General features: G+C 35.9%; 1 protein-coding gene across 1 annotated transcript in view; it reads right to left on the bottom strand.

Moving 5' to 3' along the window:
• Positions 1 to 19,926, bottom strand: part of LOC122435506 (fibronectin type III domain containing protein 3C1-like) — a 58,481-nt gene that overhangs the window by 24,180 nt on the left and 14,375 nt on the right. The window contains exons 6-21 of the mRNA XM_043459710.1: positions 18,987 to 19,795; positions 18,418 to 18,470; positions 17,938 to 18,080; positions 16,132 to 16,191; positions 15,638 to 15,776; positions 15,051 to 15,104; positions 14,823 to 14,944; positions 14,563 to 14,737; positions 13,839 to 13,925; positions 13,493 to 13,631; positions 12,824 to 12,892; positions 12,300 to 12,418; positions 12,070 to 12,175; positions 10,033 to 10,139; positions 9,715 to 9,828; positions 8,567 to 8,716 (exon numbers count right to left, since the gene is read on the bottom strand). Of these exons, the coding sequence (XP_043315645.1) occupies positions 8,567 to 8,716; positions 9,715 to 9,828; positions 10,033 to 10,139; positions 12,070 to 12,175; positions 12,300 to 12,418; positions 12,824 to 12,892; positions 13,493 to 13,631; positions 13,839 to 13,925; positions 14,563 to 14,737; positions 14,823 to 14,944; positions 15,051 to 15,104; positions 15,638 to 15,776; positions 16,132 to 16,191; positions 17,938 to 18,080; positions 18,418 to 18,470; positions 18,987 to 19,795 (2,446 nt within the window). The remainder of the gene's footprint in view (positions 1 to 8,566; positions 8,717 to 9,714; positions 9,829 to 10,032; positions 10,140 to 12,069; positions 12,176 to 12,299; positions 12,419 to 12,823; positions 12,893 to 13,492; positions 13,632 to 13,838; positions 13,926 to 14,562; positions 14,738 to 14,822; positions 14,945 to 15,050; positions 15,105 to 15,637; positions 15,777 to 16,131; positions 16,192 to 17,937; positions 18,081 to 18,417; positions 18,471 to 18,986; positions 19,796 to 19,926) is intronic.

Here is a 19,926-nt window from a genome sequence, read left to right as displayed (position 1 = left end):
CCCTTCTCCTCTTGCCCCCAATCCCTCCCAGCATCAGGCTCTTTCCCAATGAGTCAACTCTTCGCATGAGTGGCCAAAGTATTGGAGTTTCAGCTTCAGCATCAGTCCTTCCAATGAACACCCAGGACTGATCTCCTTTAGGATGGACTGGTTGGATCTCCTTGCAGTCCAAGGGACTCTCAAGAGTCTTCTCCAACACCACAGTTCAAAAAGCATCAATTCGTCGGCACTCAGCTTTCTTTATGGTCCAACCCTTACATTCCTACATGACTACTGGAGAAACCATAGCTTTGACTAGACGGACCTTTGTTGGTAATGTCTCTGCTTTTTTAATATGCTGTCTGGTTGGTCATAAACTTTCGCTTCTTAAGGGACGTAAGTGGTCTTTTAATTTCATGGCTGCAATCACCAACCTTCAGTGGATTTTGGAGCCCAAGAATAAAGTCTGACACTGTTTCCAACTCTATTCCATGAATGATGGGACGAGTGCCATGAAATCTCAGTTTTCTGAATGTTGAGGCTTTAAGGTCAATCTTTTTCACTCCCTCTTTCATCAAGAGCTCTTTAGTTCTTCTTCATTCTGCCATAAGGGTTGTGTCATCTGCATGTCTGAGGTTATTGATATCTCTCCCGGCAATCTTTGATTCCAGCTTGTGCTTCTTCCAGCCCAGCCTTTCTCATGATGTACTCTGCATAGAAGTTAAATAAGCAGGGTGACAATATACAGCCTTGATGTACTCCTTTTCCTATTTGGAACCAGTCTGTTGTTCCATGTCCAGTTCTAACTGTTGCTTCCTGACCCGCATACAGGTTTCTCAAGAGGCAGGTCAGGTGGTCTGGTATTCCCATCTCCTTCAGAATTTTCCACAGTTTATTGTGATCCACACAGTCAAAGGCTTTGGCATAGTCAATAAAGCAGAAATAGATGTTTTTCTGGAACTCTCTTGCTTTTTCAATGATCCAGTGGATATTGGCAATTTGATCTCTGGTTTCTCTGCCTTTTCTAAAACCAGCTTGAACATCTGGAAGTTCTCGGTTCACATATTGCTGAAGCCTGGCTTGGAGAATTGTGAGCATTACTTTACTAGCATGTGAGATGAGTGCAATTGTGCAGTAGTTTGAGCATTCTTTGGCATTGCTTTTCTTAAGGATTGGAATGAAAACTGACCTTTTCCAGTCTTGTGGCCACTGCTGAGTTTTCCAAATTTGCTGGCATATTGGGCGCAGCACTTTCACAGCATCTTTCAGGATTTGACATAACTCAACTGGAACTCCATCACATCCACTAGCTTTGTTCATAGTGATGCTTCCTAAGGCTCACTTGACTTCACATTCCAGGATGTCTGGCTCTAGTTGAGTGATCACACCATTGTGATTATCTGGGTCGTGAAGATCTTTTTTGTACAGTTCTGTGTATTCTTGCCTCCTCTTCTTAATATCTTCTGCTGCTGTTAGGTCCATACCATTTCTGTCCTTTATTGAGCCCACCTTTGCATGAAATGTTCCCTTGGTGTCTCTAATTTTCTTGAAGAGATCTCTAGTCTTTCCCATTCTGTTGTTTTCCTCTGTTTCTTTGCATTGATCGCTGAGGAAGGCTTTTTTTTATCTCTCTTGGCTATTCTTTGTAACTCTGCATTCAAATGGGTATATCTTTCCTTTTCTCCTTTGCTTTTAGCTTCTTTTCATTTCACAGCTATTTGTAAGTCCTCCTCAGACAACCGTTTTGCCTTTTTGCATTTATTTTCAATGGGGATGGTCTTGATCCCTGTCTCCTGTGCAATGCCACGAACCTCCGTCCATAGTTCATCAGGCACTCTGTCTACCAGATCTAGTCCCTTAAATCTATTTCTCACTTCCACTGTATATTCATAAGGGATTTGATTTAGGTCATACCTGAATGGTCTAGTGGTTATCCCTACCTTCTTCAGTTTAAGTCTGATTTTGGCAATAAGGAGTTCATGATCTGAGCCACAGTCAGCTCCTGGTCTTGTTTTTGCTGACTGTATAGAGCTTCTCCATTTTTGGCTGCAAAGTATATAATCAATCTGAGTTTGGTGTTGACCATCTGGTGATGTCCATGTGTAGAGTCTTCTCTTGTGTTGTTGGAAGAGGGTGTTTGCTCTGACCAGTGTGTTCTCTTGGCAAAACTCTATTAGCCTTTGCCCTGCTTCATTCTGTACTCCAAGGCCAAATTTGACTGTTACTCCAGGTGTTTCTTGACTTCCTACTTTTGCATTCCAGTCCCCTATAATGAAAAGGACATCTTTTTTGGGTGTTCTAGAAGGTCTTGTAAGTCTTCATAGAACCGTTCAACTTCAGCTTCTTCAGCGTTACTGGTTGGGGCATAGGCTTGGATTACCGTGATATTGAATGGTTTGCCTTGGAAACGAACAGAGATCATTCTGTCACTTTTGAGATTGCATCCAAGTACTGCATTTCAGATTCTTTTGTTGATCATGATGGCTACTCCATTTCTTCTAAGGGATTCCTGCCCACAATAGTAGATATAATATTCATCTGAGTTAAATTCACCCATTCCAGTCCATTTTAGTTGAGATTTAGAGAAATGCAAATCAAAACTACAATGAGGTATCACCTCACATCAGTCAGAATGGCCATCACCAAAAAATCTACAAACAATAAATGCTGGAGAGGATTTGGAGAAAAGGGGATCCTGTTGCACTGTTAGTAGGTATGTAAATTGATATAGTCACTATGGAGAACAGTATAGAGATTCCTTAAATAACTAGCAATAAAGCTATCATATGACCCAGCAATCCCTCTCCTCAGCATATACCCTGAGAAAACCATAATTCAATAAGACACATGGACACGAATGTTCACTGCAGGACTATTTACAATAGCCAGGACATGGAAGCTACCCATATGTCTATTGACAGATGAACAGATAAAGAAGATGTGGTACATATATAGAATGAAATATTAGCCATAAAAGGAATGAATCTGAGTCAGTTGAACTGAGGCTCCTGAACCTAGAGACTGTTATACAGAGTGAAGTAAGTCAGAAAGAGAAAAACAAATATTGTATATTAACACGTGTATATAGAATCCAGAAAGTGGTACTGATGAACATATTTGTAGGGCAAGAATAGAGACACAGATGTAGAGAGTGGACTTGTGGACACTGTGGGGAAGCGGGAGAGTGGGATGAATTGAGAGAGTATCATTGAAACATATATGTTATTATGCATAAAATAGATACCTAGTGGGAAGTTGCTGTGTAACACAGGAAGCTCAGCCAGGTGATCTTTGATGACCTAGAGGAGTGGGATGAGGGGATGGGAGGGAAGTTCAAGAGGGTGAGGATATATGTATACTTATGACTGATTCATGTTGTTGTGTGGCAGAAGCCAACATAACACCATAAAGCAATTATCCTCCAAATAAAAATAAAATAAAAACAAAATAAATTATTGGAGTGTAACTGATTTATAATGTTGTGTGTTAGTTTCAGGTGTACAGCAGAGTGATGCAATTATGCATATACTTAAATTCATTGTTTTCCAGATTCTTTATCCATATAGGTTATTACAGAATATTGAGTAGAGTTCCCTATGCTATATAGTAGGTACTTGTTGGTTATCTATTTTAAATATAGTAGTGTGTATATGTTAATCCCAACCTCCTAATTTATCCTTCTCTGCTTTCTTTCCCTTTTGGTACATGTAGGTTTGTTTTCAGAATTTGTGAGTCTGTCTGTTTCTGTTTTGTAAATAAGGTCATTTGTATCATTTTTTTAGATGGCACATGTAGCTATTATCATATGATATTTGTCTTTGTCTGACTTACTTTACTGTATGATAACTTCTAGGTCCATCCATGTTGTACAAATGTCATTACTTCATTTGTTTTGATGACTCAGTGTTAATAATGCTCCACTTTATCTATATCTATATCTATCTACCACATCTTGTTTATCTTGTTCATTTGTTGACAGACATTTAGGTTGCTTCCATGTCTTGGCTATTGCAGTGAACACTGGTATCCACGTATCCTTTTGAACTATGGTTTTCTCTGGATATATGTCCAGAAATGGGATTGCTGGATCATATGGTAGCTCTGTCTTTAGTTTTTAAAGGAACCTCCATACTGTTCTCTGTAGTGATTGTACCAGTTTGCATTCCCACCAGCAGTGTAGGGGGATTCCCTCTTCTTCACACCCTCTCCAGCATTTATTGTTTGTAGACTTTTTGACGATGGCTATTCTGACCAGTGTGAGCTGATACCTCATTGTGGTTTTGATGTGCATGTCTCTAAGAATGAGCCACATTGAGCACCTTTTCAAGGGCTTGTTGGCTATCGGTATGTCTTCTTTGGAGAAATGTCTATTGAGATCTTCTGCCCATTTTTTTGATTGCATTGTTTGCTTTTTTTTTGATATTGAGCTGCATGAGCTGTTTGTATTTTTTTGAGATTAATCCCTTGTCAGTCACTTGATTTACAAACATTTTCTCCCATCCTGTGAGTATTTTTTTCCCCATGGAAAACTCTTGATAATGCCTTCAGTTCTGAAGGAAAACTTTACTGGATAGAATATTCCTGGACTTCTTTCAGAGGGAGTTGTTACTGTATAGTTACAGTTTTGGTGTGCCTGTGGGAGGAGGTGAGCTCAGGACTCATATGTCACCATCTTGAGTCAAAATCCCAATGTTATTTATTTCCTGAAGTTACAAACCTTCTTCTGTTATCTTTTCCTTTTTATTTAGAGTACTTTCTGTAGATATTTTTTAGGGTAGTTTTGCTGGCAACAAATTCTTAGTTTTTCTTCATCTGAGAATGTCTTTATTTTCTTTTCATTCCTGAAGAATATTTTTTTACTGGATATAGTTCGCAGTTGCCATTTCCTATCTACTTGAAAAATGTGCCACTTCTTGCTGGTCTCCATGGTTTCAGATGAGGTAACTTTTGTCATCTGGATTGATGTTCACCTATAAGTAGTGTACTATTTCTCTCTGGATACTTTTAAGATATTTTTCTTTCTTTTTTGTCTCCAGAATTTAGTTAAGATGTGACTTAGTGGGTTTATTCAGGTTTATATTATTTTGGATTTGTCCAGCTTTTAAAATCTTTTGGATTATATTTTTCCCCAAATTAGAATGGTTTTTATTGTTTTTTGAATAATTTTTCATTCCTACTCTTTCTCTTCTCTCCTGCTGGGGTTTAATGATATGAACATTAGTTATTCTGTTATTTCATATATCTCTGAAATCATTAACTTTTTCTTTTTTTCTAAATCCTTCCTGGTGTTCAGAGTGGGTAAATTCTATTATCTGTGCTCGAGTTCACTGACTATATCTTTCGTCATCTCCACTCTACTATTAAACCCATCCAATAAAGCTTTTATTTTATTATTGTATTGTCAAGTTCTGTAATTTCCATTTGGTTTTCTTCTATGACTTCTATTTCTTTGTTTAGATTTTTAATATTTTTTCATTTGTTTCAGGATAACTCACAATTACTGGTCAGAATATTTTTTGATGGCTGCTTAAGTCCTTTTCAGATAACTCAAACCTCTGTCTTACTTCACAGAGCCTGTTGTGTTTTTTTGCCATTGAAGTTGTGATTTTCCTGGTTCTTGTATGACAAATGATTATTTATTCTGGACATTTTGAATATTATACTATGAGACCTGGATCTTATTTAATCATATTTTAGTAGACTGTTTAAAAAAAACAACAAAAAACAGATGGTGACTGCAGCCATGAAATTAAAAGAAGAAAAGCTATGACCACCATAGACAGCATATTAAAAAGCAAAAACATTACCAACAAAGGTCCATCTAGTCAAAAACTATGGTTTTTCCAGTAGTCATGTATGGATGTGAGAGTTGGACTAGAAAGAAAGCTGAGTGCTGAAGAATTGATGCTTTTGAACTGTGGTGTTGGAGAATACTCTTGAGAGTCCCTTGGACTGCAAGGAGATCAAACCTGTCAATTCTAAAGGAAATCAGTCCTGAATATTCATTGGAAGGACTGATGCTGAAAGCTGAAACTCTAATACTTTGACCACCTAATGCGAGAAACCGACTAATTGGAAAAGACCCTGATGCTCAGAAAGATTGAAAGCGGGAGGAGAAGGGGACAACAGAGGATGAGATGGTTGGATGGCATCACCAACCCAATGGATATTAGTTTGAGTAAACTCCGGGAGTTGGTGATGGACAGGGAAGCCTGGCGTGCTGCAGTCCATGGGGTTGCAAAGAGTCAGACATGACTGAGTGACTGAATTGAACTGAATTTAGTAGACTGTATCCCTCCAGAGGTATAGTGCAAATGTTGAGTAGGGTGGAAGTTCAGCTTTTGTCTAGGCCCCTTTGATTTCTTTCCAGAAAAAGTAGGGCAACTATTTATACTGCATTGCTGTCTCTGAGTGTGGGTATAAGCTCAACTCCTCACTGGGTTGTGCTGATACCATGGAGAAGGGAAGTGCAGGACTAACACCTCTATTTATTCAGGGTGGAAGTGTAAACTTAGCTCCCAGCTGGGTCTTAATGACACCAAGGGAAGAGAATGGGGTAGCTTAGCTTTCTCAACACCTAGATCCCTCTCTAATGGCTGAGAAGATATGGAGACTGAGCTCTCCACTGGACCCTACTGACAGCAGGTGAAGGCGGATGGGCCTGAGTGCTGACTAGCTATGCTTCCCATATTGTCTTTCAGTCTCAGTGCTGGTAGGTGGACATGTAAGTTCAGCTTCACTCTGGGTCTCACTGATACAGGAGCAGGAGGAAAGTAGAGAGCTAACTAGCCTGAATCATACCACTTTGTTCAGTATGTTGCTGCTGGGTGGGGGTGGAGGCTGAGCTTGCCAACACTACCCTTACAACGGAATTAGAGAGCTGCTGCCTGCTTCCATGAGAGAGGTATGGAAGACTGGAAGCTCCCTGCTTGGCCATACTGACACCAGTTAGCAGGGGAATGGAAGCAGAGTACTGCCTGCTTCTGCCAGGCAGAGGATGGAAGATTAATTACCTGCTTGGCCCTGCCAAAACTGATACCTCTGGCTATGGAAATTAGAGCATGTTGCTTGCTTCTGGGGTAAATTGGATAGTCAGCTTCCTACTTGGCCTGTTGAAATTTCATGGGTGGGGAAGGACAGGGATATGTGTAATTTTTCTGTTGATGTTTGCGTGGGGTAAAGTGGGTATTGCCAACAATATTTTCTTTTGTTAGGCTACCTTATTGCCAGTCATTTTGCTGGGGCTGGGGTGGAACAGGCTTTTCTTGGAGTTTTTGTTCGGTTTGTCCCTTTTGGAAATTTTGAGTTGGAGACTTCTCTCACACCCTTTTTGGGCTGTATGGGAGATGTTAAGGAAGTCTAGGGGCTCACCACTGTGTTATTCAAGTTGTGAGTCCCCCAGGATTTTTTTCCTTCCACATTTTTCTTTCTTTCCACCATTCAGAGTTTTCCTATGTTTGCTTGTTGCATTATGCTCAGGATTTTTTGGTTGTAAGAGGGAAGACCTGGGAATTATGGGGGTACTCTGTCTTGGCTAGAAGCTAGTCCATTGATTTTTACCTCTCTAATATCTTTTAAATTAATTAATGTCTCACCATTAATGTCTGACCCACTACAGCAAACTTAATGTTCATTAACTCCCCTATTCTTTGAACTATTGTGGTGGCTGTCTAATAAATATATATTGTGAGAGCATTTTTCTAGTACAAAAATAGGGGTATCCAAAAATATTACAAAGGATTCTTTTCTTTAAAAAAACTTAAAAAACCCTCCAACTTCCAGTTATGAAAGGCAATCTGGAACATGCAGCTCAGGTGCCAGTATTAGGGTTCCTAGAATTTGATGGCTTAACACTATATGGACAACATATCAGGTAATTCTAAATGTAGGCTGCTTCCCCAAACCTTAAAGTTATAAATTTTCTAATTCTAGTAGAAGATGAAGGGATCACTTCCACCTAAGGTATTCAGGGAAACATTCTTGGAGAAGCTTAGCTTTATGGAACAAGATAGAAGACAACCAGTATGAACAAATGTACAAAACATACTTGGGGTGGCAGTAGACTTGTTTGTTTGGTATGGTTTATGCAGTTTTTCCTAATTAATGACAATTATCACTTTGGGTGCTTCTATAATATACAGATTAGTAGATCTCTGGATTAGAAAATTTGATTCAGTAGGTCTGAGTGGAGGTGCAGAATTCAGTGTTTTATAAAAGCATTTCAAGTGAGTGTTAGTTCAGGGAAATTTGGGAAATATAGAACTGAAGAGAAAATAATGTCAGATCAAGTTGGAATAGAAAATAGGTGCCATCATGTTGATGTTTGAAAGAAAACAACAAAATTCTGTAAAGCAATTATCCTTCAATTAAAAAATAAATAAATTTAAAAAGAGAAAGTAGGTGCCAGATTATGTGAGGCTTTAAAAGCAAGGTAAAGGAACCCAGAATGTTGTTGCTGGATATGATGAATATTTAAGATTTGGAAGTCTGTGACTTCCTTCTGGTCTTTACACTAGAAATGGTATATTATGAATGTGAATAGCATAGCTTAATACTTTCTTTACATTGGAAGAACTGTTAGGATTACCTGAACTCTGCAAAAATACGTAGTGGCAGGAATGAGACCTTTAACTTCATAGCTCAGACAAGGGCCAGTGTAAATCAAGTGCATCGAATCTTCAGTTTGTCCCCACTCTAGTCTGTAATCAGTGATTTCAGCAACATTACATACAGGAATCTGAAAAATGCAACAAAAACAAGAAATTTATCTCTTTCTATAAGGATTCACTATACTCAATACTATGGAAAGTAACAATATGATCCTTTCAGGGTCAAAGCCTATAATCTATTAAATGGAATGAAATATAGACAACTACAGAAATAAACATCATGTTGAACACTAAAATTAACATTAAATGGCTCAAATAAAATTAAGAGAAAGGATTGGATAATCCAACATACTAGTGGGATCAAACACAAAGCCCAATACTCTCTGGCTTTTATACAATGGTATGAACAGATGAATCACTTTTTATTATATTTAAAAATTTTTATTGTAATATAGTTGATTTAAAATGTGTTCATTTCAGGTGTACAGTAAAGTGATTCATATCTCTCTCTCTATATATATATTTTTCTCTATATTTTTACATTCTCTTTCATTATAGATAATCATTTATCTAAACTAAAGGTTTTTTGTTAATTTAAAAATTCTCTGCTAGAATTTGGGAAAAAGGGAAGAAAAAAATCAAAGATACCTAGGCAAATTCTTTTTGAGTTTGATTAGTTTGAAGGGGAAGACATTCAAATGGATGTAAATTTTAAAAAAATCTTCATTTCTTCACAGTCACATTTCTTATGTGTCATACAGTGGTTATATGCAAGCAAACTACCAGAGGTTTCCTAATGAAACTTTAAAAAAACTATAAATAGATTTAATTTTATTATCTCTTATTTTAGTTTAAAAAATTCAATTGGTTGCATATTGATTGTCTCTTTGGTTTTCTAAATTTATTATCCTTCAAAAATATAAGATTTGGAAGGCAGGATTACCATAGCCTTAGCCTTTCTGATAGCACTAGCAACAGGTCTTAGGTGTGTTCTAAAACCATGGTCCAAAATTTATGGAACCCTAATCTAGACTCTGACTCCTTAGGGAGTTATAGACTTTAAAAGAAATTTCTAAACCAATTACTGTGCTTTCATATCACCAAAATTAATAAACTGATAACGTACTTCCCAACTAACAACAACACAGGTTGGACTCTTGCAGGTTAGCACAGGTATACCACATTGAGTAGGAGGGCTTGGGACTGGAGCAGTTTCACATGTCACTGAATGAGATCCAGACTGCAAATAAACACAAAGAAACAAATAAGCAGACATACAAATGACTGTACAGGCATGTTCACTCCCCACCTTGATAAGAAGTAGAAGCATGTTTTCATCCAAAGTGAAATGAACAACAAATGGTCAGCTGAACAATTTAGTTTTCCCAGATTTATTTGTTGCTTTTAACCAGAAACTGAATTCTCTAGGAATGAATTTACTCACTGTGCATCTCACTTCTGAGCCAGAGTGCCCTTGTGCATCATGTTGGTTACCATTTGCCTTTTTGACATTTATAAGTACTTCAGAGTTTCCTTTTGTAGGAGAATTGTCTGTAAAAATATACAATTTTTTTATTTTTCTTTTTTAATTGATGAAAAAGCATAATTTTGTGTTGATTTCTGCCATGTAACAATGCAAATCAGTCATAGTTATATGTTTTTCAGTTGCCAAGTCATGTCCAACTCTTTACAACCCCATGGACTGCAGCATGACAGGCTTCAGCATAATTATGCATGCACACACACATATATATGTATATATATACACACACGTATATATACCTTCCTGCTCTCTCCCCTCCCTCCTTTCCCCTCATCCCATCTCTCTGGGTCATCACAGAGTGCCAGACTAGGCTTCCTGTGTTATTTAGCAACTTCCTACTATCTGAAAAATATGCAAAATTAACTTAAAAATTGCAAATTTTAAGGATGGTACTTAAAAACACAATATAATTTAAGAAGATATGTTATAATAGTTACTTTATGCTAAAGTAACAAAAAGCTCAAATTATACCAGTTTGTGTTAGTTAGCTTTTTAATTCCCAGACATTTAAATTTTTTTCTGATTTTAGTTACCAAGAAATAACTTTCTAGACATTATTTGATTTTGCACTAAAAGAAAACAATTTATTCTGTTTTAGTAGATTTAATATTGAGTTGGCCAAAATGTTCATTTATTTTCTGTAAGATGACTCTAGTGGAGCTTAGTTGCCTTTAACTTCATTGAAAACAATTTTGTAAGCTTGTATTGTAACAGCTATATCAGCATGCATTTAAAAAGACTTAATGAAGTTGGTGAGTTTTTGTAGCTATTTTAGTGTTGAAGATGGAAGAAAAAAAGCAACATTTCAGCATATTATGATTTATTATTTCAAAAAAGGTAAAAACACCAAAATAGATTTGTGAAGTATATGGAGAAGATGCTGTGGCTGATTGTATCAAATGTGGTTTGTGAAGTTTCTTGCTTGAGATTTCTTCCTCGATGATGCTCCACAGTTGGTAGACCAGCTGAAGTTGATAGGGATCAAATTGAAACATTAACTGAGAACAATCAATGTTATACCATGTAGGAGATAGCTGACATACTCCAAATATCCAAATCAAGTGTTGAAAATCATTCACATAAAGCTTGGTTATGTTAATCGCTTTGATGTTTGGGGTCCACAAAAGTTAAGTGGAAAAAAATCTTCTTGATCATAATTCCTCACATGATTTTGTATTTAAACATAATGAAAACATTCCATTTTAAAAAGAGATTGTGATGGGTGATGAAAAGTGGATACTGTACAATAATGTGGAATGGAAGAGATCATGAGGTAAGTGAAACGAACCACCACCAACCACACCAAAAGCCAGTCTTTATCCAAAGAAGGTGATGTTGTGTACATGATGGGATTGGAAGGGAGTCCTGTATTATGAGCTCCTTCTGGAAAGCCAAACGATTAATTCCAATAAGTACTGCTCCCAATTAGACCAACTAAAAGCCACACTTGATGAAAAACACCAGAATTAATCAACAGAAAACATATAATCTTCCATCAGTATAACACAAAACTGCACGTTTCTTTGATGACCAGGCAAAAACAGTTACAGCTTGTCTGGGAAGTCCTAATTCTTCTGCTATATTTACCAGACATTTCACCTTCAGATTTCCATTTATTTCATTTTTTATAAAATTCTCTTAATGGAAAATATTTCATTCCCTGGAATACTGTAAAAGGCACCTGGAACAGTCTTTTGCTCAAAAAGAAAGTTTTGGGAAGATGGAATTATGAAGTTTCCTGAAAAATGGCAGAAGGCAGTGGAACAAAACGGTGAACATGTTGTTCAATAAAGCTCTTGGTAAAAATGAAAAATGTGTCTTTAATTTTTACTTAAAACCAAAGAAACTTTTTGGCCAACTGAATATATCAATATAAAAATCAGAAGTTACAAAACAGGAAATTTAGGTCAGTAATTAAAATCACAGAAGAAGCCTTACTGCATAAGATGTTGGTTTCTTTGGACTGCACTTTACCATTCAAGGGTGGAGGACAGCAAGATGCAGGAGAAAGATTAGGTGTCTGAACAGTCAATATATCTGAAGGCTAAGAAAAATACAAGGTACCTTATGGCTACTGAATTCAAGTTTAGTTTTGTAAAACATTTAGTAATATTATACAGTTCATTTCAATCCTCAATTTAAAAACTTTTCTTTCTCTCTTTTCTCACCTGGCTATGGCCTATAGGTGAAGTGCAAAAGACTCTTAATTTATATGTAGTACCAGGTTGCAGGTGATTGTACAGAAATTCCCTTGTGGTTCCATTGTAGATTATGTTCCAGAAATTCACTGAAGGGATAGAAGCAAATTTGTCCAATTTTTATAGGTAGCTTATAAATCTGATCTCATGTATATACCATTTTGGAAGTTAACTACTGTCTAATAACCTATTTACAGTAATTAATTATATTCCCCATAGAATTAACCATAAAATCATACTAGATCAGTTAGTAAATATGATTTGTTATAAAAAACTGGAGAAATCCAAGTAAGTTCTAGGGTTTAGCTAATAGTATTATACCAGTGGCAATTTCCTGGCTTTGATAATTGCTCTATGATATTGCATTAAGATATTAATATTAGGAGAAGCTAAGCGAAGGTTGCACATGGGAATTCTCTATACTATTTTTGCAGCTTCTAGGCAAGTCTAAAATTATTTCAGAACAAAACCTTAAAAAAATCATGATGCCTTACCATCCAAATTCTCCCTAACTTCTAAACTGTAACTTGAAATGTTTGTCCCACCATTATCTTCTGGTGGTTCTGAAAAAGAGAAATAAAATTAAAATTATTCTTGAGTAAACTTAAAAGTCTTTCATTGCAATGTTATTTCATAAATTAAGATTTTTCATGGAAGAAAAATGCAAACATGAAACTTAACAGGATATTAATATTCAGATATTAATAAAGATCATAAGAACATAATCAAATTACATTATTAAAATGTTACTTAAGTAACATTTTAAAGTTCTTTGGAGGAGACTGAAATGCTAATTGTATGTACCTTAAAGTGGATTTTCCCAGTTTAGAGGCAAAATAATTTGTATAATATCTTGTCAAGTTGATATTTATCATCAGTGTGTCCTAATTAAAGCCTCTATATTAGATATAATCTTACTTGTAACAACCATAATTTTAAAGGCTCATATAAGGTTCAGTAATTTGTTCATATGTGAATTAATGAGATAGCAATAGAGAACTAGAAAAAAGAACATAGTTTATAATGGAACATTTATATGGTAAAGTATTTAATATACAAATGATTAAGAGACTACTTTGTAAAGCTGAGGGCAATTAGAGGAAGATTTTTTTCTCAATAGTTAATATTTAGAGTGAGTTTTATTTAAGAAAAACATTACTTACCCCATCCAATTTTTACTCTGTGTGCATGGACCTTTCCCTTTATATATGGTTTTTTAGGGGATCCAGGCTTATCTGGACAGGTAGCATATTCTACTTCTCTACTGGGGTTGCTTCTTCCTTCTGTATTGCAGGCAAAGATCTGTTTGAGTGAAAGAGAATACTTTGGTTGACCATTGGGAATAAATGTGTGATTTGAAAATGTGCAGTTTGCAAATAACACTGTAAAGCAAGTTATTTGACTGAAAAAGGTTTCATTTCAACCCCAAAAGACACTCATTTTTATCTTTAGTGAAGTGTATACTTTTATATTAATATATGATACAGGTTATAAATTATAGCCACATACCCTGAACTTGTATGTGGTACTTCTCTGAAGATTTCTTATAGTGCATGAAAGATCTTCTCCATTGTATTGAGGTTTAAAACCCAACCCCTGGAAACAAAAGACAATGAATTTAGGAATGAGATAGGCCTGGGTTCAAGTTCCAACTTCAATTTATTTTCCATCTGGGTGGTCCTGAGAAAGGCCCTTACTATTACTTACACAAAAAATCTAAATATTAGTTGTTTTATTTAAAATGTGGTAAAATATACATAACATAAAAGTTACAGTTGCTTTTTAAGTTGACTAGTCTATTCAGTATAGACTTGAAAGTTCAGAATGGAATGAAACAATTTGCCCTCCACCCACATCAGGGATTCAGGGAGATGAGGAAATGGCTTGCCCTGGTGAAGTATGTAGGAGAGCTGTGTGACCATGCAAGTTTGTCCAGGATAGGCGCAAAGTTGAAGAACTAACACACTTCTCTGAGTCTCTGTTCTGTTGTTACGGCTGTTGCTGCTTCGAACTTATTTGTAGGGACTTGGGTACCTTAAGATCTCCCTGTATAGGCTTGCTTAACCTTGGCTCTGCACTGGTCCCATCCAGAACACTGAGACTCAGGAATCATATACTTTGATCAAAGTAAGTTAATTAAATTAATAAAATCCTATTTTTTTCAGAGTAAAATGCATATAAAAGATACCTAAGACTGAAGTTGAAGACTAAAGGATATGAAAGAAAAACTTACAGATCCTGCTTCCTCCATTTCTAGTACATAAGTAAGACTGTCATTTGGATTTGTGTTAGTTGGGGCACTCCATTCTAGTGACAAATTACAGATTCCTGCTTCTTTCAGCTTAGGGGGTGAAGGTGTTGGAGGCATAGTTCCTGATGTATGGAAGACTGCTATTTCACTGAAATCACTGAAAAAATAAATGAAGATGGAAAAATTAGTTTCAAGTTCTTATTGAAGTATAGACTTTTAAATATTGTAGTAGTTCAATGTACCTCAAGCCGAACTTATTTTTGGCAGCTAATCTGAATGAATATTTTGTAGAAGCATTCAGTTTAAGGATCTTGTGCTGTTTCATGGTACCTATATAGCAATTTTTGAAGTCTTCACCTTTGCCCTTAATAATATACATAAAATATTAGAAAATTATAAAATGTTTCAAATAAAAATTCATAATATTAATAATTTACAAATAAGTGCTTTAAAAAAACAAAACTGCTTACCTCATCCCATTCCAAAAAGAAGCTGTTTATTTTAGAACCATTACCATTGGAACCCTAAAAATATCAGAAAGATAAAATAATAATGAGCTATTTTTATACAGTATACCCACCCAACCACACACATGTATATACGACCAAAGTAAAAGAAACCACTGTAAAATTAATCTGTTTGCATTTTATTTTTGAGGTAATTCAGATATTAAAGTTAAAATGTACTTTTTACAGTCTATAGGACATGCCAAATTTTATGTTTTGTTGTGCTCCTTAAATTTTATGCAAGGAAGAAAGTTAGTACTTAAAGTAAATTGAGAGGTAGACTTATTGGTAGTCACAATTACAAATGTATTTGGGTTATAGAAATTGACATTTCAACTTTCATTAGTTATTGAAATTTTGATTGACATTTATCATTTACTTGATGCTCTATATAGACAGAAAGAGAAAGATGATTATGGAGATGGAAAAGTGCTAGGGGAATAGGTCAGATGAAGCAAGCAAAATTTCACATTTAACATTCAAGACAAAGTGGAAAGAATGTTTTTAAATTAAAAAACATTTTGAAGTACTTTTGGCAGTAAAATCCTTACTTTCCACTGTAAATTCAGGCTGCTCTTGGATCGATTAATCAGTTTGGGTGCAAGCGGACGGTCTGGTTTGCAACCTGGAGTTGTGAAGCTAACCACTTCAGACACAGTTCTGTGTGCTGAGCCTCTTTCAGTTGTAATTCTAAAAATGTAATGACAATTGTTGTAAGCATTCAAGTATTTATCCTAACAAATGTACTAAATTGCATACTTGAGTTTCCAGATACATTTCTTAGGAGCTAATTATAAAAATTTTTCCAATTGAACAAAGCTGTATCCTCGCAAATAATGGCTCCCAAACCACCCTCTTGCCTGTTTTAAATGAAAGAAAGTGAACTAATGCTGGATTTGTAGGGGTTTGTTTTGAAACTTGAACGAAAGACCACTCTTGTTAGCAAGTAGCAAGGCTGACAATAAGAATCATAGTGAACTGATACAGACTCAGGAGTGGGGCTGGCTATATGATGGAGGGAGGTTATGTAGGACGGAGTACTTACCTTACAAAATAGACCATGAATGGCTGTAGATCAAGTAGAGTAAATGTAAATTCATCACCACTGTGGAGATAACCTTTGATTATAACAGATCTCACATATATTTAAAAGCTAAGTAAAATCTTAATCTTATATATTCAACTGATAAAGAAGCACAATTCTCCTTGAAGTTTAGATAACTTGAACAGATTTTATCAGAATGCAAAATATGTGATATTAATAATTCAAAATTCTTTAGTTGCATGCCAAGTTAATATACCTTTAGGAAGTGGAATTTTATTTTATTGCTACAGCTTCTTCACACTGTAATAATACAGATTTGTCTATAACTAGCTTATTTTAAATTGTGTTCATATGAAAAGCCTCAAAAATACCATGCATCATGCAATTTATTTGTTCACACAGAGCAGTCTTTTGGGGGTGGCCACCTATCTGCTACAGTGGATTGAGTGGCTGTGCTCCTATACCTACATCTTCCTGAGCAAATACTCATAAGTACTTTGGTGTATTCTACCACCTCAAGGAGCTCCCTGAGCTTCTAAACCCTGAAATAGCCTCGGAAAAGAGCTAGAAGATTGTTACTTCTAAGCAAAGACCTATGCTTCTAAGTGAAGGTCTCTCAAGGTTGTAGGGTGATAAGAGGAATAGACAAAAGTATATTTTTATAAAAAAACAATGACTTTTGTGGAATACATAATACCAGAAAAAGACTATTATGTAAATTCATGCAAAACTTAATTTTATACATAGCTTTTCATCACATTTTACATCTTTTCATCACTCTACTCAATATAGAAGATTGTGTGTTATAATTTTTAAATTAAAATTTCTAGTTGGTAATTATAAAAGAAATAAAACTTTACATAATCAATTACATTTAAATTTTCACTTCGAGTCTCTGAATAAAGATGACAAATTCTAGCAAATAAAATTTAAGATGTTTATGATTTTTAAAGTGCTGTAAGACAGCTCGAGATCTCTGACTTATTTCTTGCCTAGTTGTTTAGTGGGCAAAAGAACTTCTCTTTCTTTCCTGTCTAAGATTTCCTTTCCGTTGTGCCTCTCTCAGCTTGTTCTCTTTCAGATTGCATGTCCCTATCCAGTTGAGAAGGTGTTGGAAGTGTTTGGTTATGCTCTTACTGTGTTCTCCATTGTATTCTCTCTAGTTCTGGTTCTATCTTCTAAGCACATTCCTAAACTCATTCTCCTGCTATCATATGCCGAGTGCTCAGTCGCTCAGTCATATCTGACTCTTTGCGACCCCATGGACTGTAGCCCACCAGGCTCCTCTGTCCAAGGGATTTCCCATGAGAGAAGACTGGAGTGGGTTGCCATTTCCTTCTCCTTCTGCTATCATAGTTCCGCATTACAATGAGCTCCTGTAATGAAATTCCTGGGAAAGCCCGAGTCTTATATTTCCATTGCAATGCAAATACCTCCCTTGTGTACACAAAGGCTTAAATTACCATCATGTTTCCTTAAGTGAAAAAAGAGAAGGGAGAATTAGAGGAAATCTTTTCTTCCCCAAGTCTAAACCTGTCATATAAGACATCTGTAAACTGAAGAGAATGGAGCAGTTGATATGTAAGGTTCCCTTCAGCTCTAAAATACCTATGATTCAATGAATTTTGTGAACCGACCCGGCAACCTACCACCACTTATAAAACTATTTCTGTAGAAAATTACACCCAAAGCTTGAAAAAAAAACTGCAGAAAATCTTTAGTACTTAGCCTAAATATAAGCTAAGGTTTAAAGAGCATATTTGAATTGAATTATGAGAAATGAGAGATGATTAAAAAGAGACTTACATATATACATTTATATATTTTCCATTTTTACCACTGTTAGATATTGCTAATTCAAATGTTACAGGAGATTGAGTATGATTGCATTTTTCAGAACCATGTGTCTTCCATGAAATAACAGCAGAGCTTGTCTGAATATCAGAAACCTAAAACAAATGACAAGAATTCAAGTAGGATACTTAAAAATTATAATCTGTAATTTATGGTGTAATCTTTCCCTAAGCCTTGTTTCATGTTAAGTATATCATTCTTTTCATATTAGGTGCTTAAATACTGTGGCTAAACAATGGGCCATTAATATTATCTTTAACAATGCCACATTGGATCTTTATGTACTTAACAGCTAAAGAAGATTATGAAATTTTATCCAGGTAAAGGCTTCAAATTAAAATTGTGCTGGGGAAGAATATCAGTGAATTTTCATGTTTTACAGTGACAAGGCAAATGAAAAGAAATACTTAAATATTCTCTTTAGTCACTTACCACAGGTTTCTCAATGCTGAAACAGCAAGACTTTCCATGTTCTGTTCTGCATTCTAAAAGTAGAAAAGCAACCCAAAACAAAATATTACATTGGCAAAAACAAGATAAATGTAGATGCCCATTACCCAACTACAAATATATCATCACCAAGAGATCTACTAACACCTATTAGCAATTTACATTAAAAGTTTTAAAATAAGAAAGCAGTCTAAAATGTATGCCATTAAATGAACTCTAACAAAAGGTGAACTAAAGTCCTCAATTTAAATAAAATCATGTGAACTTTTTAGGATGATAGAGTAATTTTCAATGTTTTACTGGCAGAAAACTAGAAAAAATTATGTGATATGTATATAAGATACCTGACATGTTTTACATGAAGATGGTCATTTCTCCATAATTTAAAAAGGCAGCCTAATTGTGGTTTTATTGAGAATTGGTAAGTAAGGGTACAAAAAAGGCAACAGGAAATGGAAGCAGAAAATGGCACCTAGATATTTAAAATGCACTGAGACTCCTAACATTAGGATGTCTGTTCATTGGCAACAAAACCAAAATCCTCACTTTACCTTTTTCTGCAGTATTTGATGATGGACTCTTGCTTCGTTTTCCATCTGGTTTCCACTTGATGTCTTCGCTTCCTGGGTTGATGCATTTGTTTCCATGACTAGTTTCAACGTGAGCACTAGCAGCATTGGAAGTGCTGGTCACATTGGCTGTATTGAGAGCAACATCGGTGGCAGAAGTACTTGGAGCACTTTCAGAGATGGGAGGGTTGGGAGCACTGTCAGGGATGGAAGAGCTTGGAGTACTGTCAATAGGTGGTGGTGTGGGAGTACTGTCAGAGATGGAAGTCTTGGAGGCATGATTAGTGCTGGAAGGGCTCTGAACACTATTTTCACTGGTGGAAGGGTGCAGATCAGTGTCTGTGGTGGAAGTATTAAAAGCATGGTCAATGGAAGAATTCCAGGGAGTACTGTCAGTAATATAAGTGCTTGGAGGATGGTCAACAGTGTGAGTACTGGGAGTATTGTCAGCAGTGTAAATGTTCAGAGTATTGTTCACAGTGCAGGTACTCAAAGTGTCTTTGGTAGTGTAGGTGCATGGAACATTGTCTACAGTGTAAGTGCTGGAAGTATTGTCCACAGTGTAGGTGCTTGAAGTACTGTCAACAGTGCAGGTGCTTGGAGCATAGTCCACAGTGTAAGTGCTCAGAGTACCAGGAATACTGGGAAAATCATTGGCTTGGTTCAAAAGCAGTGAGGTGTTGGTAATCATACAGCTATTTTTGTGTCCATCAATCTGGCTTTCTTGCATTTCTTTCTTCATATATTCTTCCATTTTACCAGTCCTTTCATCAAGTTGGTTATAATTTGCTCTTCCATGGGAATAGGTTTCTAAAAGAAATAACAAACACTGCTTAATAATTACAATAATTACATATCTCAAAATCTTTTAAATCTTTTTCAAACCACCAAAAGCACTCATAAACCATGTTTTACTTTAAAA

This window comes from Cervus canadensis, chromosome X (genome assembly GCF_019320065.1).
Source record: "Cervus canadensis isolate Bull #8, Minnesota chromosome X, ASM1932006v1, whole genome shotgun sequence".
In the NCBI taxonomy this organism is placed as follows: Eukaryota; Metazoa; Chordata; class Mammalia; order Artiodactyla; family Cervidae; genus Cervus; species Cervus canadensis.
Note: the sequence above shows the minus strand (reverse complement) of the source record. Positions and strands in the feature narration are given on the sequence as shown.